The sequence below is a fragment of the Apium graveolens genome, chromosome 8, assembly GCF_009905375.1.
Source record: "Apium graveolens cultivar Ventura chromosome 8, ASM990537v1, whole genome shotgun sequence".
NCBI classification, from domain to species: Eukaryota; Viridiplantae; Streptophyta; class Magnoliopsida; order Apiales; family Apiaceae; genus Apium; species Apium graveolens.
The window spans coordinates 119752554-119777659 of record NC_133654.1 but is presented as its reverse complement, the minus strand read 5'-3'; the positions used below and the strand labels follow the sequence as shown (position 1 = coordinate 119777659).

At 41.0% G+C, this 25106-nt stretch overlaps 1 protein-coding gene across 1 annotated transcript; it reads right to left on the bottom strand.

Annotated features, from left to right (window-relative positions):
- Positions 1-21941: 21941 nt before the first annotated feature.
- LOC141678241 (UDP-glycosyltransferase 89B2-like) lies at positions 21942-23967 on the bottom strand. Its single transcript, XM_074484506.1, has one exon. It carries the CDS (start codon positions 23648-23650, stop codon positions 22121-22123), a length of 1530 nt encoding a protein of 509 aa, XP_074340607.1. The 5' UTR covers positions 23651-23967; the 3' UTR covers positions 21942-22120.
- Between the last annotated feature and the right edge of the window lie 1139 nt (positions 23968-25106).

Sequence of the window (25106 nt, the reverse complement as noted above, 5' to 3'; positions counted from 1 at the left end):
TATATTTTGAACTTTCTCTTGTGTTGTTTTGATTATGTTTAGACTTCGTATTGCTGTTTAAGCGATGGATTATTTTGTGTTTCAGACTGTTTTGGTTTCACGTTGCTTATTTATGTGGTTTCTTTGTTTTCAAAATTATGAATTGTGCTTCCTTCGGCTTTTTGTTTGTTTAAGATGAAATCGTCGATGCATGCATTGTAGTAAACTGCTAAGAAATATATTGTATTTCTTGAAGCATCTTCGTGATATGTTTGTGTTTATTACGCACACTTGTGTCAAGATGATTTCTCTTATTTACTGTGTTAACTTTCACATTGTAATAGAATTTGTCGTGTGGGGTGATCAGCCCCTTGTAATTTATGTGGTTAAATGTTTATCGTAACGTTGTCACCTTAAAGCTTTGATTTCAGGCTCAATATTGTTTGCCAAAAATGTGCAAGTTGGAGACATAAGTCATCACATGTGTTTATTCAGATAAAAATTCAAAACTGAACATATTACGAATGAAATTTGAGAAGCAACTAAATCTATGTGTCCTAACGACTTATTTGACTATTCTAGATTCAAAGTAGTAGATGAACATGGATAGAGAAATTACATGTGATATTTTTTGAGGTGGTATGCATTCCAGCTTCTAGGTATTTGAACACCATCTAATGTAGACAAGCGATATGCTCCCGTCCCACAACATCATCAATCAAGTAAGGTCCTTCTCATAAGGCTGCAAACTTCCCAGCATCCGCATCTATCGTATTCTGATAGGCCTTCCTTAGCACCATATCTCCTATTGCAAAGGTTCTGATGCGCACATTCTTATTGTAACTGTTGGCTACCCTCTGTTGATAAGATGCCAAGCGTAGCTTCGCTTTGTCATGCAATTCATCAATCGTGTTCAAATCATGTATGCATTCATTATAGTTTAATTCCTCTGTCATCAATCCATATCTCGTTGTTGGTGTCATGACCTCTGTAGGGAGGATTGCTTCGGTTCCGTATACTAGACTGTAAGGTGTCTGTCCCGTAGACGTCTTTGGAGTGGTCCTATCTGACCACAAGACCCATAAAAGTTGTTTAGCCCACTTGCCTTTACATAACGTAAGTCTCTTCTTCAGGTTGTTCATGATTATCTTGTTGCTTGATTCTGCTTGTCCATTTGCTTGTGGATATCGAGGTGTTGATTTGATCAGATTAATGTTCCATTGATGACAGAAGACTTCTGTTTCATCGCTTATGAACTGAGACCCATTGTCACAAACTATTTGTGCTGGGATACCAAACTTGCATATTATGTTTCTTTTAATGAAGGAAAGAACTTCTTATGACTTGACTTGTCGAAATGCTTCTGCCTCAATCCATTTTGAGAAGTAGTCTGTTACTGCCAACATGTAAACCTTTTGCCCTGGGGTTGGGGGCATCTTTCCAACTATGTCCATTCATCATCTCATGAATGGCCAGGATGGAAGTGTTGGGTGTAGATTCTCTGAAGGTGCATGTACAAGTGGAGCATGTCGTTGGCAAGCATCACACTTTTTGACATAATCCAAAGCGTCTTGCTTCACCGTCGGCCAGTAATATCCCATTCTCAAGACTTTGCATGATAGACTCCTTCCTCCCGAGTGGTTCCCACAGTCACCTTCATGTATGTCACGGAGAACATGTTCAACTTCAGTCTTGTTCAAACATCTCTGCAGTAATCCTGTAAAAGATTTTTTGAACAACACATGATCAAAGATGGTGAACTTGGATGCTTTCATCCTAAATGATCTTGCTTCATTGCTGTCTTCTGGTTGAACACCGAGTGTTAAATAGTCTATATATTTTGTCCTCCAATCTTCAATCATGCTGTCACAATCTATTTCCATGGCTTCACATTCCATTTCCCATTTTTCTCTTGCTGAGTGTAAGATGTGGATGACTGGTATTAAAGATAGATTTTCATGGTGAAAAACTGCTCCCAAACCAGCCAATGCGTCAGCTTGTGAATTTAATTCCCTAGGGATTTGCTGGATAGTGAAGTCATCAAATTTCCCTTGTAGATGTTTCACAATCTCCAAGTATGCGCTCATCTTCTCGTCTTTGGCTTCATAAATCCCCTTGACATGATTAACAATTAGAAGTGAATCACAGTTGATACTAATGCGGGTGATTTTGAGATCGATTGCAGTTGTTAAGCCAATTATTAGCGCTTCGTACTCGGACTCATTGTTGGTGGCTTGAACTCACAACACACTGAATATACCAAGATGTCCCCCTGTGGCGACTTTAGGACAAGTCCCAAACCTGTTTCATTCTGATTTGAAGCTCCATCTGTGTACAGACTCCAAGTTTTCATTTCTGTCTTTAGTACAAGATGTCGTAATTCCTCATCTACTTGATACAATAAGGTTGGACTAAAGTCTTCCACAAAATCAGCTAGGGATTGAGATTTGATGGTCGTTCTTGACTCATAGGTGATGTCATACATACTTAGTCGTATGGACCACTTATCAAGCCGTCCTGTGAGCTCTGGCTTGCTTAGGACAGTCTTCATTGGATAATTATATCTGACACAGATTTTGTGTGATTCGAAGTAGTGGCGTAGCTTGACTGATATCATGGCCAGTGCTAGGACCAGTTTTTCAAGAGTGGAGTATCTTGTTTCTGCATCAAGCAAGCTTCTACTAATGTAGTAGATTGGAAATTGTAGACATGTTTCTTCCCGCGTCAATACTCCACTGACTGCATGATTGGTGACTGAAAGATACATATAGAGTGTTTCAGCTGGGATTGGTTTTGACAGTAGTGGTGATGACATTAAGTATTGTTTCAGCTCGTTAAATGCTACTTCATGTTTTTCTGCCCATTCAAATCCTTTGTTTTTCCTTAATACATTGTAGAATAGTCTGCATCTATCAGATGATCTTGATATGAATCTGTTGAGTGCGGCTATTCTTCCAGTTAGCCTTTGGACATCTTTTAGTGTCTTTGGACTTGTTAGTTTTATGATAGCTTTGACCTGCTCTGGGCTGGCCTTTATTCCTTTTCTTGTCACCATGTGTCCTAAGAATTTCCCAAAAGATACTGCGAAGTTACATTTTGCAGGGTTCAGCTTCATGTTGTAGGCTCTGAGTATGTCGAAAACTTCTTCAAGATCTTTGACATGATCAGATGCGTTCTTTGATTTTACCACCATGTCATCTATGTATACTTCCATCATGTGCCCAATTTGTTCTCTAAACATCTTGTTAACTAATCGTTGGAATGTCGCGCTTACATTTTGTAGGCCAAATGGCATGGCTAGGTAACAATAAATTCCTCGTTCTGTTATGAAAGCAGTCTTCTCAGTGTCAGGAGGGTCCATTTGTATCTGATTGAACCCACTTAAAGCGTCCAAGAACGTGAGCAACTCATGTCCTGCTGTCGAGTCCACCATAGTGTCAATATGTGGAAAGGGGTACGGATCCCTTGGGCATGCCTTGTTCAGATTCATATAATCGACACAAACTCTCCACTTGCCATTTTTCTTTTGGACGATGACAACATTAGCCAACCATTGTGGATAGTCAACTTCTCGTATCATTCCTATTGAAAGTAGTATGTTGACCTCTTCATTGATAATATTGTTCCTTTCTGGAAAAATATTTCGTCTCTTCTGTTGGACAGGGTTGTACTTGGGATCCACATTTAACTTGTGTGTGATGATGCTGGGATCAATTCATGTTATGTCTTCATGTTCCCAAGCGAATGCGTCCAGGCGAGATGTTAGGAATTCTACAAGATTTGCTTCAATTTGGGGTGAGACGTCCTCTCCCACTAGAATCTTCTTGTCTCCTGTTGTTAAATTTATCTTCGTTAACTTCTCAGGACTGCTCTTGATGACATCACGAACTTCTTTCCTTGTATGCGACACTGTGGGTTTTAAACATGTTTTGTAGCACTCTCTTGCCATATTCTGGTCCCCTCTTATCTGTTGTATCCCCCATGGTGTTGGAAACTTGACTACTTGATGCAAAGTTGACGGAACTGCTTTCATGTCATGAATCCAAGCTCTTCCCAGAATAATATTGTAAGTCGACCCACCATCTATCACCAGGAACCTTTGTAGCAAATTGATGCCTCATGCATATGTAGGTAGATGTATCTCCCCCATGGTTCTCTTTGTCTCTCCACTAAATCCCACAAGCGTTGTGAACTTCTTCTCAACATCAACATCTGTTAAACCCATTTGCTTCAAAGTGTCACTCATCATGATGTTCACTGTGCTGCCATTATCCACCAATATTCTCTTGATAAGACAGTTGCCAATGGGCAATGATATGACCAAACTATCATGTTGTGGGGCTCTAACATGTTCCATGTCTGAATCATCAAATTATAGTACTTGGCTGCCACTTGGTGAGATGTCTGCTCTGGAGATGTGGATTCTGCTTCCTCTAGCTTTCCTCTTAGCTTGAGAATATGTAGTCCCACACAGTTCTGAGCCCCCTGCTATAAAATTGATTACTTTGTGATGTGGTGGTGGAGGTGGCAGTCCCGATGTCGTCCTTTCATTTCGTACATGATTGCTCTTGTGGGTCGAGATGTATTCAGTTAGATAGCCTTTTTTCACTAGTATTTCGATTTCTTTCCTTAGTGCCACACAATCAATAGCCTTGTGACCATAGTCTGCATGAAATTCACACCATAGTCTTGAATCAGGATTCGACTTGGGCTTCATGGTTTTGGGTGGCCATCTGACAACATTGCCCAGCTTCTCGAATTCTTTGACTAACACTGTTGGACTCACGCTGAAGCCATAGCTATCGTACGTAGGTGGGAGGTTGGGGTCCTTCCTCCAGTCTGCTCTACCTTGAGACATGTTGACGTGATGTTTATCTCGCAGACCACGAGTGTATGGTTTTTATTCCGATTTGTAGTCTCTTTGTCTTACAATGGTTTTCCTGCTTGGATGGTAATATTTCTCTTCATCTTTGCGCCTATCTTCTTCCAAACATATTTGTGCCAGGGCCTTGGCCTGTACATCATCCATCTTCTTGCATGGGTACTTTGTTAACTCAGCGTATAGTGGAGAGTCTTTACCTAGCCCTCTCCTAAATGCTTCTATGGCTGTAGGAATGTCACAGTTCGTTATGGTCACCTTTTCCTTGTTGAATCTTGTGAGATAATCTCTTAATGGCTCTCGGTACTTTTGATATATTTTGTATAAATCACTTTTCGTCTTTTCAAAGCGTCGACTACTTGCAAACTACAGATTGAAGGCGTCCACCAGATCTGCGAATCTCGCAATGCTACCATTTGGCAAGTTAACGAACCACTGTAAGGCAGGTCCTGTCAATGTAGAACCAAATCCCTTACACATGCATGGCTCCTTAAGGTCCATGGTGATTGGTACAGTAAACATCCGATACTTGTATTGTGCGACGTGTTCTTGTGGATCTGCTGAACCATCATACGCCTTCATATTTGGTATTGCAAAGCGTTTGGGGATCTCCACTTGAGCTATCTTATTAGTAAAAGGGGAGTCTGCATAGCTCATGGGCGTGGCTTTCTCTAGTGGCTTTGATACTCCTGGGATTCTTTATATCATGTCTTTCACCTCTTGTAGTTCCTTCTTGACAGATTCCGGCATATCGTTGTGTGAACGAGACTTCTTGTGTTTCGCCTTCTTCTTGTCTTGGTTTCGATCACTGTGCCCTTCTTTGCCTTGTTTCTCCGCATTTATTTGTTTTCCCGCAGCTCTTCCTTCTTCGTCCATAAGAATCACATCATCATCATTCGTATGGAGGTTTTCTTCATTGTCTTCCTCCCCTCCATCATCGAACAGTCGTCTTGCTACACTTTTCGCAGTCTTCGTGCTCTTGGCTCTGCTAGTTGATTTTGCTGTGGTCAATTCCTTTTTTAATGTCTCATTTTCTGATCGAAGGCTTTCCATGTCGGCTTGTAGTTTCTTCATGGTTGCAATTAGTTCCGCGTTGTCTGCACCTTGTGATGCCTCCGTTCGAAATACGTCGTCAACCGTCATGTTCGTGATCCGATCAAGTTTTTAGCAAGTTTCCCACAGACGGCGCCAAACTATTTTGGGTGTTTTTTGCTGGGTTAAATGCTAAATATCAATTAAATATTATGTAATAAGTAAATTATAAATAAAGACTAGAAGATTTTGTTGACGCGGAAAATCCCTGTTAGGAATAAAAACCGCGGGTTGGGTTCGTGCCCAAGCCAAAGAAAATTCACTATAATAATGTGTTACAATGAGAGAGTGAACATCAAAAAAAATAATCTAAGTGTTTGATTTTTCTGTCTAGTTGGATGTGTCCCTTCCTCTCTATTTTCCCTTGAATTTATAGGCTCATTGTTCCTCGTTTTATGCCAACTACACCTCCTTTTTCTCTCCACTCACCCATTCTGTTATATTTAATTTTCAAACTTCCGTTGCCATCACTTATCTTCTACTGCATCAGCACTTGACTTGGTCTGTTGGGCCTTCACCTGTCAAGCCCATCTGTTCTCTTCACCTCACCATTGGGCCTATCCACACATCCAAGTCCAATCGAACTCCAAGCCCAACAACGGGTTTTAGGATAATTATCAAAACCGGGCTTTTTAAAGTACATTCTTGGTCTCAACGCTTTTATTACACGAATCACAAGAAGATAATATAATAGTTTAATCAAAATATCCCGTTTCTCGAAAATAGGGGTTTTTATCGATTTACCGAAACGAAAATAGTATCGTAAAATTTATACCAGGAATGATACAGGTAAAACCGTACTCCAAATAGAAAAAGCCAAAACACGGAAAATGCTCGAAATAATCAAATTAGGTTAGAAAGGAGTTTACCCGAGACTTTTGGGTAGTAAAAACGTAAAAACCGTTGAATTTGGACGATTCCATATTATTCAAAATAATTAATAATTAATCCAAAAAATTATTAAATATATAAATCCTTTATAAATCATATAACAACATATAAATTACCAGAAAAATATTAAAATGATTTATACTTTATTTTAGACATATAAAAATTAAAATTCGTAAATTTTATCACATATAAACATCAAACACAGATACCAAATAACACATAATTCACCAAAAATTCATATAATACTCACATAATATTTATTTACTGACAAAAATAATTACATTTTATATCCCGGATATTACACCTACTGTGGCCAATGGAGTTCTGGGACTTGTTATTTGGGGTAATTACAAGTCTTTTAGTAGAGATGGCGCTTCTTGTTCAGGTGTGTTTTCTTCATCATCTGCAGTCATCACGATTATTAATCAGTGTTTTGTTTACATTCTGTTTAGCACTGGAAGATGTCACAATAATTTTCACTTAAACACAAAACATGCAGTTATTAACTATTACTATTGGCCTTCCACATAGAGTCTAAATTAACATAACATACTTTACTATATAGCCTGATTGCATATCAAGTAATTAAGGAGGCACTCATGGTTAATGCACATGATTTTGTGGTAATGAATAACTGTAATTTGGAGTAATTGGAGGTCACTCTACGGGTCTTAGTGATACTCAAAAGTTGGAAGAACGAGATGAAGGGATTCTTATTCGAGGGGAGGCATTGGCGAGCGGACATCAATGGCTTGAAGGTGACCGTTAATTTGGTTGTAAAATTATATTGGGTTGAAGGGGAGGATTGTTGGGTTTAAACCCAACAAGTGGTATGGGCTTGGTGATACAAAACATAATTGGATTGGGTAATAATTGTATGGGTAGAAAATTATTATTATTATCAGATTAGGTATGTCTTGTTGGCAAAGTTTGTGATGGCTATATATACATAGTCATGTTATTGTTTTATGTATGTTTAAGAGATGTAGTCATCTTAGGTATCGTGTGGGAGATCTTTGAGCATTGGTTGGCTCAGGTATCAGTTTGGGTATTGGGTTGTTATATATTGATGTATTATTGATAATTATTTTGACTAATAATATAAGTTGGGACGTGGGTTTTCCTCGTCATATATGTTATTTGTGTACTCTGTATTGGTAGAATTGAATCTCGGATATGTGTTTGTGTGTTTTCTCCTAACAAGTGGTATCAAGAGCCGAGGTTTGGATTCGTGATGAATTGGGTTGGAGGAAAGTTCGAGATTCAATTGGTATGGTGGAGATGATGGATTTGATGGAAGAGGCAAAGTTATGTGCGGTTTGGTAGTTGACTTGCATCGTGGATCAATTCGTTCAGACTCGAGGTGGAAGATGGACTGGATCATTGGAATAGTTTCAATGGTTTGATAGTTGATCAACCAGGTGAAGAATTTGGATGATTCTCGTAATGCTTTTCAAAAAAGGCCGAATGATTGTGAAACTAAGAATCGGGTGACTCAATGGTTAAAGGAGGCACTCGTGCTTGATGCACGTTGTGACGGCCTCAACCCCGGGGTCAGGAGTTGACGTCACCAACATCCATAATACTAAACATAATATATTTCAAAACATTAATAATACACAATTACAACCCCCTTTCCAAGACCTTTCCAGGTTTAAGTATGACTTAGGTTACACTTAATACATAACTAACTTATAACAATATTCTGAACGACACTATCTTAATACAGCAACTCAACAGACCATCTTTTGGTCCACACAACTACCTCAGAGGAGCCTGAAGAAAAAGGAACTGGAACTCTGCCCTGACTATCGTAGAAGAATCTCCTAGGCATCTGCAACACATATATAAAACATTCTGCAAGGGTGACCAATCAATTGCTCAGAAGTACCACTATATGAATAACAAGTAAAATAGTTTATGATAAAGCAGTGATAGGAACATAATTCATAACTTGTCAGAAAACGAGTAAACATTCATAACTGGATATTAAAACTAGCATGCTCCGGAAAACAACAATATCAGTTGTGTGCTGTGTATAAAGACCAGAGTTCAATTCTTTTAGCATGTTATTTTCATTTTCAAACCTTCTGTTCCATTATAGGAACTATAAAACCATTTGTCCCGTTACGGGGACCCAAAATCATCTGTCTCAAACACGTTGATTTATTAAACAATTTCAAAACTGAATCAATCAAATCTATTGGACGTTTAATGGGTGAAGATAGCTGATCAGTCTACCCTCACCGGACAGCGACTAGCGGCCATCCAGAAATAGAATGTGTTCCGGAACTTGGGAAAAGTCTAGCTAGGTCTTTCCCCCACGCTGGACTAATCGGTTAAACAGAATGCCCAACCCAATTAGCCACTTATGCAACCACATGCTGGGCCGTTACCGAATAACGGGCCTCTTACGCAACTCCAATAGATCAACTGAATTCCCTTTTCTTGCCTCTTTCCAAAATTCCACGACATAGGTGGATCAAAACATTCTTACTTTATCCAGTTTCCAAAATAACTATCGCCTATCTTCTTTTAAAATCATTCAGTCACAGCACACTATTAAAAACTCTTCCTTTCTTTTTAATCACGTTTAGAGATAGGTGTTTTCGGAAGTTACTTTTTCCCAAAACAATTTGAAAACAGTGATTTATAACTACAGGGGATACGCAACTTAAAATGTTTCTGTTTCATTATGAGAATAAAACATTTAGTTATTCATACGTACTGAACCATAAAAGAATGGTCAGGGGTACTTGCCTTGCAGAGCTTAACCACTATTACTGATTGACCTTGGACTAACTTGGACACTCGGCTTTATCGCCTTACTATCAGACTATCCTGGATCCGACTTCAACGTTCAGGTCCTTCGCTTGGAACCTCGCTACGCTTGTCGATTGATCACTAGGTTATCTTTAGCTCGACTTCAATTCTTGAGTCCTTCGACTAGAACCTACAGAGCCAAAATACTCTACGTTAGACGTCTAGGTATGCTTGACATATCCTCGCTATCAATTCTACCTAACGATATTTAAACCCGATTCGTAATTATGTATATTATAATAACACATGCAACTATTAGGGTTCACAATCTCGAAAATCGATTCAGTGTTCGTTTTCAGAAAAATATGTATACTCGTAATTTTACGAAATTCGGCTTATCGATGTGGCAAAATATTTCAACACATCGCACAATCAAGTTTTGTATAAAAAATACATATATATATAGTCACTCGACGTCCCGATAATCATCGGATACGTTCCCGTATTTTCAGAATTATTTTCCCGAAAATCGGGCAGCGTCTCCTTTATTTATCAGCCTACCCGTCGAAACAATTCGACGTCAGATTCACAACCAACAGCAACAATATCCAATCCAATTCGCAATCCCAAACACCATTACCATTTCAATTATTTATTATTATCATCCGTACTTTTACGTTTTTGTTTGTATTTTTCGTTTCACAAATAAATTTTACCGAACAAATTTTATATAAATAATGAATGTAGGACTCAGATAAAAATCATCACGTCCACCGTCGGCTCGCCGAGGCTCATCGCCGACAGCGATAAATTCTCGGGTACCCGATTTATTCGGGTTTCTGACGCGAACCCCACCGATTAAAAATATATTTTTTTCCGCACGAAAATAATTTTATTTCATGAATATTATTCAAAGGATTTCCTGCAGAAAATTAATAAAATATTAATAAAATCTCAACCAACAGCAACACGCGGCCACACACGTATAATCAGAAAACACCATCACGCAAACGAAAACAGGAAAAGGGACAGCCGGAAAAGCAGAGCAAGAATCGGAAAAAACACAGCACAACACAGATACACACATGCAGATACACACACACGCAGATATACACACGAACACACACCTATACACAGAAACATATATACACACAATCATATATATGTATATCCAATCCGAAACAGGGACGTAATCGAAGAGCTTGCCGGGAACAGCCGACCGGAATCTTACCGGGAAAGGAAGGAAAACGGACGGGAGAAACTCCGGGAAAGAAAGGATAAATGAGAGAAAAGAAATAGGGACAGATAAAGAGAATTGAGAGAGAGGTCGTGAAGGAGATAGAGAGAGGAAGTGAGGTCGAGAGTGCGGAGAGATGAGAGCAGGTGGGGGTTTTTGGGTTGAATGAATTTTTTTTCTTTTATTTTATTTGCGGGTGTAGCAACAAGTACAAGAATTGGACACGTAGCTTTTGATTTCCTAATTTGCTAACACGTGTCCTGATATACATAAGAAGATCCGATTCTCAGTCTCGATTATATCGTTTATTGAACAAAGCAGCGGGTAAAAATGAGTCGAAAAATTACCAATTAAATATAAAAATTCTCAAAATAATTAATAGTTAATAAAATAAAATTTACATAATTTTTAAACCATTATAAAACGCAACTCGTACCCGTATTTGATAATTAACAAACCGGGCTGCACTTAAAACAAATTCAAAAAATCACGAAAATAGTCTTAAAATTTTATAAATATCCCGAAGTTTATAAAAACATAAATTTCGAAATTTTAAAATAATTTCTGAAATATAATTTATACCCGCTTTTATCAATTAAACGAATCGACGCGCGGGTGAAACTAACTCCGAAAATTCCCAAAATAATTTTAAAATTCTCAGAATAATACGATCTTAATAAAATATAAGTTTCATAATTTTTGAAGATTTCCATAATTAAATATTAATTTTACCATTAAACACACTCAGAAAATCATTTAAAGATAATTAATTAATGAAATATTGATTTCTCAATTTTATAAAGTCCTAAAAATAATTATTGAAATTATAAAGTCATAAAAACAATTTTAGAGACAATCCAAGTATTTATGGAAATAAAACTGTAATAACACCATTTTTAACAATGTGACAAAATCATACAATTCTTTAATTAACCACACAATTCAATTTCATACACTATTAATCACATACACATAGTGACAGAGTAATAACCCACTGACTGAACCCATACAATCATTTTATTTAATTATTTATTCCATAATTATACATTTAAATAATAAATAAAATATACGGGTCGTTATACACGTGATTTTATGGATGGATATGCCGTTATGATGTATACTTGTAGTTTGGAGTTATTGGATATCACTATACGGGTCTTAGTGATACTTAAAAGTTGAAAGAACGAGATGAACGGATTCTTGTTCGAGGGGTGGCATTGGCGAACGGACGTTAATGGCTTGAAGGTGGTCGTTAATTCAGTTGTGAAATTGTATTAGGTTGAAGGGGGTGATTGTTGGGTTTAAACCCAATATGTGGTATGGGCTTAGTGATACAAGTCATAATTGGATTGAGTAATAATTGTATGGCTAGACAATTATTATTATAATCAGATTAGGTATGTCTTGTTGGCTAATTGTTGGCTATGTTTGATAACTCCGGTGAGCGGGCGGCTCCATCCGACAGTGTTCCTGGACCTTCTGTGCGTGGATGAGGTGTAGCTGCTGGTTGGGCGCCTGCAAAACAACACCGGAAGGGGGGTTTGGCTCCCACGGTGCCTCCGGTGTAAGAATAAGAACAGGCTTTGGAGAAGATGAAGGTGTATGTAAGTAATGTAAAGGCTGCTGTGTGTGTGTTTATGGATGTGTATATGTGATGGTTGCCGTGTGTGTGTGTATGGATGTGTATATGTGATGGCTGCTGTGTATTTTTGAATGTATGAGAGTGCGTGAGTGTGAATATTTTCCAACCCCTAAACCCTCTAGCCTTGGGGGTATATATAGCCCCAAGGTAGGGTTTAGGGGTAGTTACCTCTAAATCTGGGTCGTTGGATCTTGGGACCAGAGGACGCCTGGCTTGGGTGGATTACTTACACGTGTTCAGGGGAGGACCACCTTCAGAGTGTCCTAACGGCCTCTGACACGCGCCGTGCTTGTCTGGTGTGTTGGTTGTTGATAGCTGTCATAGTCACGTGCCCACGTACCCTTGCTTGGCGGGTTACGGGATGTGAATGTGTTTGCTGGGACCCCCCTCATGGTGGTTTTAGCCCTGATCCGGATCCGGGTATGTAGATGGATCCGGGTCCGGGTCATGGGATGGACCCGGGCGTGGTCTCTCCATTTGATTATTCTGGGAGAGAGGGGGGCCTCGGCCCATCGATCGAGCCTGGTATCCTTTAGGTCCAGGTTGAGTCCTAGCCGGGTCTCTTATACCCTATCATTTGCCCCCCCACTCCCTTATGCAGATTTTTTGGATGAGGGAGTAGAGTAGGATTACATATTTGCTTTAGGGGAAAAATTTCCGCTCCTGGTTGTCCCCCAATCCGGATCTGGTGTAGTGGATGCCAATCCAGATTAAGGTAGAATAGTTACTTCAGAAAAATTTCCGCTCCTGGTTGCCCCCCAATCCGGATCTGGTGTAGTGGATGCCAATCCGGATTAAGGTAGAATAGTTGCTTCAGAAAAATTTCCACTCCTGGTTGCCCCCCAATCCGGATCTGGTGTAGTGGATGCCAATCCGGATTAAGGTAGAATAGTTGCTTCAGAAAAATTTCCGCTCCTGGTTGCCCCCAATCTGGATCTGGTGTAGTGGATACCAATCCGGATTGAGGTAGAATAGTTTCTTCAAAAAAATTTCCGCTCCTGGTTGCCCCCCAATCCGGATCTGGTGTGGTAGGGAGATATCCGGATTGATTAATTTTCTCTTCCAAATCTGTATCTGGCTGACAATGACCCGGATTAGGGCTCTTGATCCGGTTAGCGGGCCGTGGAATTTGAAAAGTCGAGAAGTTGTAACGTCTTTCCGTTTATTCCCTCCCACAAATTTGAATTTTTGGGCAGTTTTTCCCTAGAAACTCGGCCCATAATGATTATGGGTTTTAAATGTATATCAAGGGGTTTTTTCTTTTTGTAACCGTTTTCTAGCCAACCACACCCTGCCACGTGGCAGGGGCTGTTACTTTTCTTTGGCCTATAAAAGGCTGCTCACTTCTTCCACTTATTCTTTATTTTTTCATCAAAAAAGAAAACCAACAATCACAGCATTCTTTCTTTTTCAATTCGCTTGGAGTTCTTTGAAGCTTTGGAGTGTTTGTTGCCTGATTTTTCCGCCACCTTTCCGCCTCTACTTGCTCTTTCGCTCGACAAATCTGTAAGCCGCTACTGCCCTCTCATTGTTCTTTACTTTCGATTTTTCGTATTTCCCTTCTAGTTTTCGCATGCTTCAAAGTGATCAGTATATTTATGTGTTTTTGGTCCGTTTTTGTAGAGGGTTTGTATATTTCCGTTTAGGTATTTGTAGATCTATATATTTTCTGGGTGTTTCTGTTTTATTGTTATGCGAAAATGGGGTTTGTAGGTTTGATTTTTCTGGGGTTTTTGATGGTGTTCTTCGTGTTCTTGGCTAAAATATATGTGTGTATAGGTAAAAATGGTTGATTTTGCTGTTTGATTCTTGGGTTGACTGTTTGGGGGTAAGGGTTTTGATTTTGATCCGGGTTGAGGGTATAGGATCCGGATCCGGGGGAGGTTTATGGGTAGAATTATATGACTTAGGTTTTTTGAGCTGTTTTTGGTTGCTTTTTATCCGAGTATGGGTAATTTTAAGTTTTTGGTTGTTATGGATCCGGATCTGGGTATTTGCCACCAAGATCCAGGTCGATGGTTGTTTGGTTTTTTGTTGTAGTTAACATGATCCGGATCATTAGGTTATGGAAAGCTAACATAACGTACCTGATCCGGACCGCTTAGCAAAACAAATAAAATCTGTAGGGTCCAGGCTAACTGACCTTCATTTTAATAGGTATATGGTCCGGACCAAGGAGCGGGCTAGAAAAGTCTATAACTGCTACCCCAACTTTTCTGACGAGGAGAGTGATCTGGATTCATCTGGTAGAGAACAGATCCGGGGCGAGATGGTGAGAAAGGGGTCCGGGTCTGTGGGAATGATTACGAGCTTCCGGTTCAAGAGGCTTCCGGAGAATTCGGTTATCTTCACTCCGGACGGCCGTTGGTCCGATATTAAGTATCACTTCGTTAGGAAGCCACCCGGGTTTGAAGATAGTATTTACTATACCCGGGTCAGATATGAGAGGCACGAGGATGGCCACCCGGGCGTTTATGATCAGGGCACCCTGGAGGCAGCTTTTGCTTCGTTTGGGATCAGCCGGGATCATTACCAGCTGAAGGATTTTTATGCTGAAGCTGATCCGGGTGATATGGACAAGGCAATCCAGGCTGCTTTTCAATTGACTCCTGACATCGCTTGGAGGTGGCCCGAGCCACATGAGAGGATTTTCCATCGTCCTGCGGATGGTTTTGTTCCTGTCTGGCTGGAGCATCTAAGGTCCGGGTGGAGCCCCCGCTGCCATATTTTTCTAAAGCACCTGTGCAAGTATGTCTATAGGATATCCCCCATGCAGATAACCCCGAATGGAATCAAGTCTATGACCTGGTTCATAGCTTGCTGCAACAAGGTCGGGCTCATGCCTACCTTCAAGTTGTTCCACAAGATATTTTATCTTTCTAGGTCAAGCCAGAAGCCTTTTTATGAGCTGAGGTTCCGGGCAGCAGAGTGCGGATTTGGTCCGGGTAGGTCCAAACCGGTTATGCACCAGACTTCTTTGAAACATTGGAATGGGGAGATATTGATGTTGAAGGGGTACGATCTGGAGTATTTCCCTTACTTCACAGCTGGGGAAGTTAAGACGAAGTTCAACCCGGATATCTTAGAGGGGGAGGCTATAGACCAAGTTAGGAAATTTTATGGTAGTCTCGGGTTCCAGCCAACCCGGGATACCTTTATGAACCATAAACTCCTGTTCCAACTTGGCTGTAAGTTCTTGTTTAATATGTTTTTTTTATCCGAGTCCCCATCCCCGCTTGGAGATCCGGATTACCTTCCTTTTCCTTGTAACTTGTAATTTTTGATCCGGATCAACGCCTATTTTGGTCTTTGATCCGGGTCCCTCTGCTTTTCCTGATGATCCGGATCAACGTCTATTTTGGTTTTTTACTTGTAGTTAATTTGCATAAAACGTCTTCCCATGATCCGGGCTTACTGCAGTATTTTATTTTCGGATTTGGTAGTCTTTGCATTTGTATCAATCATGTGCTGACAGTTTTCCTTTCCCATTTTTCAGGTTTGCCGCATTACAACCCTGCATCACGAGCCATAATATCTTCTTCAGCTTATGCAGCAGCTTTTAACTCCCTTGGGTTGGCCTACAAGACAACGAAAGGGGCTCCTGGGACTGGATCCGGGTCTGCTGATGCAGAGGGCGGAGCCGAGTCTTCTGCCCCCCGGAATGTTGCTGATCCGGCTAGTTCACCCTTTACCGAGGGTCCAGACGTCCAAGAAATTTCAGAGGATGATCCCCCTTCGAAGAAGAGGAAGTCTGCCCCGGGAAAGCCTCCCCGCAGGAAAGCTGTTGTTGCCGACCGGGTCATATGTGATTCGGAAGGGAAGGGCCCGGATGGGGTTCCTATTCGTATAGGGACAAAGAGCCTTATTGACCTGGCCGGGTTCATGTCCAGTATCCCCTCCGAAGACGACTGGGAGGAGGTTGAGGGTTACAGCATGGTGGCTGCCTTGAAGAGGGTCACAGGTCAATGGGGCAGGTGATTTCTGAATTTTTATGCTCTTAGTTCTGGATTATGCCCCCTAATTCATTTTGTGCTTTGCTCATAAATATGTTTTATTTTGTTTCTCAGCTTGGGAGTGCAATATCCATTTGCTCCGACGTTGCTTTCACTGAGCTCAAGGAGGCCAACAACTGGACTAAAGCCGAGAAGATACGTTCCGATACCTTGAAGGGAGAGCTGGAGGAGGCCCGGGAGGGATTCCGTGTGGTGGAGTCCGGATTGAATGAGAAGCTGAAGGATTCCGAGGTCCGGGCTGAGAGGCTGGCCAAAAAAGTGGAGAGACTCAAGGTCGAGCTTGCTGCTAAAGGGAGTTTGAACAAGGAGGTTATCATTGCTGAATTCAAGGCTAGTGATGTTTATGACTTCGAGGTTGCTCAGGCCGGAGTTCCCGAAGTGCGCAGGTCCTGGGTTGTTGTCGAGCGCCACATTAAGACTGACCCCTTGGCTTCCTGGGAGAGCTTTATCCAGGAGTTCCTTGCTGCAAAGGTCGCGGTGGAGCAGGGCCAGGGGGAACCGGAACCCTATGACGGCCCGAATCCCAGCTTCCTCTAGATCCGGACCAGCTTTGTAAAGCTTCTCGGGCCCAGCCCTTGTAATTTCATTTTCTAGGATTTCCCATTCTCGTACTTTGATTTGAACTATTTGTAATATTTGGATTTGTTCCGGGTTGATGGCAATCCGGATCTTGCTTTGAACTTTTCTTCCGTTTTAGGAAATACTTGCTTTTCTTCCATCTGTTCTTTTTTTCTTTTATGAGTAAATGATCATGATCCGGGATGTGGCTATTGCCCCTAACCCGGATTGGGCTTATATCAGGGTTGGTCCGGGTATGGAACCGTATCCGGGTTGATGTAATTACATAATGGTTGCTTGCAATCCGGATCTGACAGCTTATCCGGGTTGATAGTTAATTTTATGCTTAATGTACTTTCGAAAATGTAAGTACATAATTGTTTTTTTTAATTTACTTTCAATCCGGGTATAAAACCCACCCGGGTTGATGTTTGTTTTTTTGCTGTATGTACTTGGAAAATGTAAGTACATAATGGTTGATTGCAACCCGGATGTGAATGCTTATCCGGGTTGGTGTTTGCTTTTTTGATTTATGTGCTTGGAGGGTTACCTAAGTACATAATGGTTGTTTGTAACCCGGATTTGGATGCTTATCCGGGTTGATTTTTGCTTTTAAATTTGTTTTCAATCCGGGTATGTCTAATCCGGATTGGTGATTGCTCCATTTACTTAGAAATTTTCTAAGCAAATAGTGGTTGCTTCCATAACTGGTAATTTAAAAGTAATAACTTTCTAAGAAAGGAAAATTCTTTTCATTGATTTGCAAAAAAAATTTTATACAAAATATAAGATCATAGATTGGCTGCTTGCCATAGGCTACAAGTTCTGGTTGCTTTTGGTTGCTTTTTCTACTGGTAAAACTTTCTGAGCCTGAGTCTATGCCATGTATTTGGTATCTCAGACTCATCCATGTTCATGAGCTTATATGTTCCTAGCCTTAGAATTTCCTTGACTTTGTATGGGCCTTCCCACTTTGGCATTAGCTTCCCAGTGTTGGTGGGGTCTGAAGCTTCCGTGTCTCGAAGGACCAGGTCTCCAACTTGAAAGTTTTTAACCCGGAACTTCTTGCTGAAGTGTTCTCTTGTTTTCTGCTTATACTTTTCCATTCTTGCCACTGCCTGGTCTCGGACTTCATCAATTAGCTCAATATTCATTCTAAGCCCCTCCTCATTTGCTATCTCATCAAAGTTGATTGCTCGATGGGAAGGGGATCCTACTTCAATTGGTAGCATGGCTTCAGTTCCATAGGCCAACTTGAAGGGTGTTTCTCCTGTGCTTGTTCTTGGGCTTGTTCTGTATGCCCAGAGTACATTAGGCAATTCTTCTGGCCATTTGGTTTTGCTTTCCCTGAGTCTCTTCTCTATCCCCCTGAGGAGTATTCGATTTGTTACCTCAACTTGGTCGTTTCCTTGAGGGTAGGCTACTGATGACTTCTTGTGCCGGATGCCCCTTTCTTAAAGGTAGGATTCAAATTCTGAACCAACGAACTGCGGACCATTATCTGAGACCAGTACTCTCGGGATCCCAAACCTCATCAATATGTTGTCCATGAACTTGATGCAGTCTTGTTGGTTTATTGTTCTCATTGCCTTTGCCTCTACCCATTTTGTCATATAATCAAATGAGACTAATAAGTACCTGAGGTCTCCTCTGGCCCTGGGAAAGGGTCCCATGATATCAACGCCCCATACAGCAAATGGGATTGGTGACAAGACTGAAGAAGGTAGGACGGGGATCATCCGTGTCACATTGCTGAAGAGTTGGCATTCCTTGCATCTTTTCACAAAGTCTATTGCATCCTGGTGAATAGTGGGCCAGTAGTATCCCTGCCTTATGATTTTGTGAGCTAGTACTTTTGCGGACATGTGGTCCCCGCAGATTCCTTCGTGAACTTCCATGAGGCAGTACTGTGCTTCTCCTGGGCCTATGCACTTGAGGATCGGGGAGGAGAAGGTCCGGCGATAGAGTATACCCTCTTCGATGAAGAATTTTGAAGCTGTTGCCTTTAACCTTTGAGCCTTCCCTTTATCCTCCGGGAGCTCTCCCTTCTCTAGGTAGTTAATAAATGGAGTCATCCAATTTGGGTCGTTATCTATTTCCATGACTTCTTCAGATTCTGTGCTCGGTTTCTGCAATTCCTCGAAGTAGACGGAGTAATCCAGGTCTGATGAATTTTGAACAAGTTTAGATAGTGCATCAGCTTCTGAATTCTCCTCTCTGCATATTTGGATGACTTGGATTTTTGGTATGGAGGCGAGGTAGCTTTGGACCAGAGCCTGGTATTTGGCTAGAACTGGATCATTTGCTATGTACTCGCCGTTTGTTTGCTTTACCACGATCTGGGAGTCGCTGTAGATTTTAAGATCCTGTATCCTGAGTGTTCTTGCTAGCTTCAATCCTGCGATCAAGGCCTCGTATTCTGCCTGGTTATTTGTCGCTGAAAAGCCAAAGGAGATTGCTGTTTGGATTGTGAATCCTTCTGGGCTCTTTAGGATGAGCCCGGCTCCTGATCTTTCATTTGTTGAAGAACCATCAACTTTGAGGGCCCAGGCTTCTGTTTCTTGATCTGTGTTTCTCTCATGGTCAATGTTCATGGGCACGGGCTCTTCTTCTGGGAAATTGCATTCTTTGATGAAATCAGCTAGAGTCTGGGCTTTGATTGCTGTCCTAGGAATGAAACTCAGATTGAACTGACTTAGCTCTACTGCCCAATTTACCAACCTCCCTGAGACATCTGGCTTGTGTATTATCTTCCTTAACGGTTGATTGGTTACAACTCGTATCTCCCTTCCCTGGAAGTAGTGTCTGACTTTCCTGGATGCTGTGACTAAGGCAAAAGCAAACTTTTCTAGCCTCGGGTACCGGGTTTCTGCATCTTTTAGCACTTGGCTCACATAATAAACTGGTTGCTGTTTGCCATTCTCACTAGGTTCCTTTTGATTTTTCTTTGCCTTGGCCCCAATTCGGTCGAAGACAGATCTCCTGGATTGCTGAGAGTCCCCGGACTCTTCTTGCTCATCATCTTGTTCGAATTCCATTTGAGCCCGGGCTTTTTCATCTCTGTAGAGCCTGATTGCTTCAGCAAGTTCGTGGCTTGTTAAGTTAGCCATATGCTCCTCTGCAACTGGAACATTGGTGTACTTGTACTGATTGAGCTCTATGACATTTCTGGCATCCCTTACCGGGGTATGCTGCGTCAGTGGTTGCTCCTGGAAGATCTCTCTGTCTCCTCTAGGTTCTTGGGCTTGAGAGGGGTCTTGATCCTGAATGTGGGTACTGGCGGAGGGCCTACCAGCTGTACTTTTTTCTGTTCTTGCCATTACCACAATTGTACAAATGACTGACCAAGATTTGAGGCTACAAATGTGGATCTGAGGTGGCTTTTTTGAATGTTACAAAAAATTTCCAGAATAACAGCAAGCGAACTTTCTGGGTTTTGTTAACAATAATACCAAACAAGAACAGCAGGCTCTTGAACACAAAAGAAAATATGCAAGCTAAAACAGTTCTGGGTTTTAAAATCACCAAGACTATCAAACCCCAGGCTTTAAGATTATCAAGATTATCAAACCCTAAACAACCAAAACTTAACAAACAAGAGCGGGCTCGCACAAACGTGGCCTAAAGCAACAAGCTCACACAAACGTGGCTAAAATGAAAATTCATATTCAAGAAAGGGTCTGGCTATTTATGTTCTTACAGGTTTGGAAGTGGACTCTATCAAGAGTTTGCTGATGAAGATGAATCCAGGGGCACCGAGACCCAAGGATGGAGCCCCCTCCTTCAAGCGCCAAATGATAACTCCGGTGAGCGGGCGGCTCCGTCCGACGGCGTTCCTGGACCTTCTGTGCGTGGATGAGGTGTAGCTGCTGGTTGGGCGCCTGCAAAACAACACTGGAAGGGGGGTTTGGCTCCCACGGCGCCTCCGGTGTAAGAATAAGAACAGGCTTTGCTGTGTGTGTGTTTATGGATGTGTATATGTGATGGCTGCCGTGTGTGTATGAATGTGTATATGTGATGGCTGCTGTGTGTTTTTGAATGTATGAGAGTGTGTGAGTGTGAATATTTTCCAACCCCTAAACCCTCCAGCCTTGGGGGTATATATAGCCCCAAGGTAGGGTTTAGGGGTAGTTACCTCTAAATCTGGGTCGTTGGATCTTGGGACCAGAGGACGCCTGACTTGGGTGGATTGCTTACACGTGTCCAGGGGAGGACCACCTTCAGAGTGTCCTAACGGCCTCTGACACGCGCCGTACTTGTCTGGTGTGTTGGTTGTTGATAGCTGTCATAGTCACGTGCCCACGTACCCTTACTTGGCGGGTTGCGGGATGTGAATGTGTTTGCTGGGACCCCCCTCATGGTGGTTTTAGCCCTGATCCGGATCCGGGTATGTAGATGGATCCGGGTCCGGGTCATGGGATGGACCCGGGCGTGGTCTCTCCATTTGATTATTCTGAGAGAGAGGGGGGCCTCGGCCCATCGATCGAGCCTGGTATCCTTTAGGTCCAGGTTGAGTCCTAGCCGGGTCTCTTATACCCTATCAATGTTTATAATGGATATATATATAGTCATGTTATTATTTTTATGTATGGAGTCGTCTTAGCTATCGTGTGGGAATTATTTGAGCACTGGTTGACTCAAGTATCAGTTTAGGACAACATTGAGTTGTTATGTATTGATGTATTATTGATAATTATTTTGATTAATAATATAAGTTGAGACGTGAATTTTCCGCGTCGTACGTACTCTGTATTAGTAAAATTGAATCTTTTATGATAATAATTATGTAAGACATGCAATTATTAACCCATACATTATATCTTATATCACGGAGTCCGCATGTTGAGTTTCAGCCGAACAAAAGACCTGCATATTTGTTTTGCAAGATAAGAGCAAACCTCAATTGTATTAAGAAACTCTCCTTTATTTGAAAAGAGGACACAACAAGTCCCACAATAACATCAGTAGGCTGCCTAAAAATATCACTTTCTGTAGGTGACATTTATGCAGCTAAACAAAAGACGGTGAATAATAAAACCACTCATATTAAGCAAACAAGGTGCCTTTTAGCTAAGTTGCATTTTGCTAATAAAATCCACAAAAACATCCAATGCAGACACTGAACTTGCAGGAAAACCACTTGCGAAGCACCCTTGTATAACTGCTGCTCGTTTGTGAATCTCTTCATCTGACATCAAAGTATTGATTCCATTAGCTATATCCTCCTGCTTGAGAGGATGTGAACTTCCACCGCTTGATACTTTGCATCCGACCTTAAGATGAGAAACTATCAACTTAGCATTGTGGAACTGATCACCTCTGATTGGCCATGCCAAGAACGGAACTCCGCAGCCAATCGCCTCAACTGTCGAGTTCCAACCGCAGTGTGACAGAAAACCTCCTGTTGATGGATGACTCAGTATCAACAACTGCGGTGCCCATCCTTGAATTATCAGTCCCCTGTCCCCAACTTTTTGTTTCAAGCCATAGGGATAAAAGCCACCCTCTTGATCATTCTGGATTCCTAAAAGTGGACCGGTTTTCCCTGAATTAGCCTGGATCACCCATATGAAAGACCAATCTGACCCCTCTAAAGCAGTTGCAAGCTTCTGATACTCTTCATTAGTTGGTCCAACTTCACTCCCAAATGAAATATAGATTACGGATTTGCCTGGCTTCCCATTTAGCCATTGAATCACCTCTTCTTCTGTGTAGTTCGATTTTCTGCCACCGGATCTTACTTTACCATCAAGAATAAGAGAGCCAGCTGATTTCCAGTATTCTTGGGGCAAAAGTGGACCTACACCCCACACAGGCTTTCCAGTCTGAGTAGCAATATATTTGATAAAGTCATGTTCTAATTCATCACATGTATTAATCAGCATTGCCACTGATCCTTCTATCTCATCCAACCATTTAGGCTTCTGCCCCGGTCCAGGCGGTCCATGCTTCATCCTATCACCACCTGGTGGTCCATGTGAACCTCCTCCACCATGACCCCTACCAAGACCACGACCACCCATTCTCGGCTTTCTGTCAAGATCCGAATAAGCCAGGGCCATATCTTGAGGCAACCCTGAAAGAATCTTGGTATCACTGGGCTTCATTTCAGAAGCTCCTTCTTTCCAAGAAGCATAATCCATAGCTTCAGCACAAGCACCAGAAGTGAAAAAACAGGCTGTTTGTAAACCAAAGTCATGAAACATCTCCTTACTCCAGCTCATCATCACATCTACCACAACACACTTGGGACTAACATAACCCTCTTCTTTACACCGGGTTGTCAAGTAGGTTTCGATACCAATGCCAAGCTGCTGATGCTGGCTTTCAAAAAGATTTCTTCCTCCACCACGTCCTGAACTTGCAGGTACCTTGGGAGGTGGAGGCTGTAGATCAGAAGGATCCGCGGGAATGTCAACCACGAAGATCAAAGGATGACTCCGCAGAGATTCAGGAACAGAAGAGGAAAGGTAAGATGGGATGATAAGAGTAGGATTATAATTACGAGAAGCCAAGTGAGTACAGAGCTCCATGGCAGGGAAAAGATGACCTTGTCCATAAAAAGGCAATACTAAGATTTCTCCAGCTGATTCCATGCTTCACTGTCTTTGTTTATCTAAAATCAGTGAAACCTCATCACGTTCTGGATGCATTTATACATGTTCAATTCACGCAAATGTCAAACTTACATGCCATACTAAAGTATATATATTATATCGATTTATTTTATCGATATTTTGTTCATGTCGTGTATTTTTGTGTTGCAAATACGAACAAGGTATAGAAGCCGAAAGAGGGAGGGAGGGCTAAAGGAAGGGAATACTTGGAAGCGAAGCATAAAAGCGTGTTGGTCTGGAGAGAGTTGACTGGTAGATGGCGATATATGCAATAATATCTTAAAAATAATTTACCTCCGTCTGTGACTGTGTTCTGTGACTGTGTGTGTATATTTAATCAATCCGCATGCATGAGAGTGGACTATGCAGTCAACATTGATTATATATGCCGACTCGAAGCATTTCTGATGAACGTGTCATTCCTTTTTTTTTATTTTCCTGATAAATTAAACAAGGACACATCAACAGTCGAATTTTTAAAAATAGAATTTCTTGAACTTCTAAAAACGTTTCTTAAAAACAATATTGCCTTTCCGTGAAGAAGAAATGACGAATCATGAAAATTATAAATTCTTGGCCTTGGAGATAATTAAAATAATAATAATTTAAGATCAGTAGATTCTTGTTTGCAGTACTTTTACATGGAATCAAAATACCAACTTTAAAATGTCATGTTATTTCCTCGTTTTAATAATTCTAACTCATCGAAACAAAAAATAATAATGACCTGAAAATATGACCGAAGTCAAAGCATGCAAGAACTGGGGGTGTACAGATGAACCGCTCAACCGCTCGCAACCGAACCGCAAATGCGGATAATCGCGAAACGCGGGTTGGTTGTGGATTTAAATTTTAAAAACCGCACATTCGCGGTTTGGATGTGGTTTTAAATTTTTGAAAATCGCAAAATCGCAACCGCAACTCGCAACATATATTTATAATAAAATATATTTTCAAAAATGTAGTTGATATCATATAAATTAATAAGTATACACATATTTTAACTAATCTTAGGTTAATGTTAAGACTTCGTTTATAAGATTCACAATCATTATAAGATATATATCTAACCAAACAAATGGAAAATGTAATCAACATGTAATTTTTTTATCCTTTTCTTTTTTCTTTTCTCTTGCCTCCGTATTTTTGTATGTTTTTAATATTCTTGCTTCACACGGAGCATTAGTTTGTATTTTATTTTTGAATGTAAATTTATCACGTAACTTAAACTTGAATTTATTAATATTCCGAATTTATTTTTTTGTATATTATTAATTATTTTAAAATAAGTGGTTGAACCGCAAACCGATCCGCAATAACCGCAAATTCGCAACCGCAATTGACGCGGTTAACCGCAACCGCAAATGCGGTTGCGGATGATAATTTTCTAAAACCGCTCTTCGCGGTTTGGTTCGACTTTTACCCCAAAACCGAT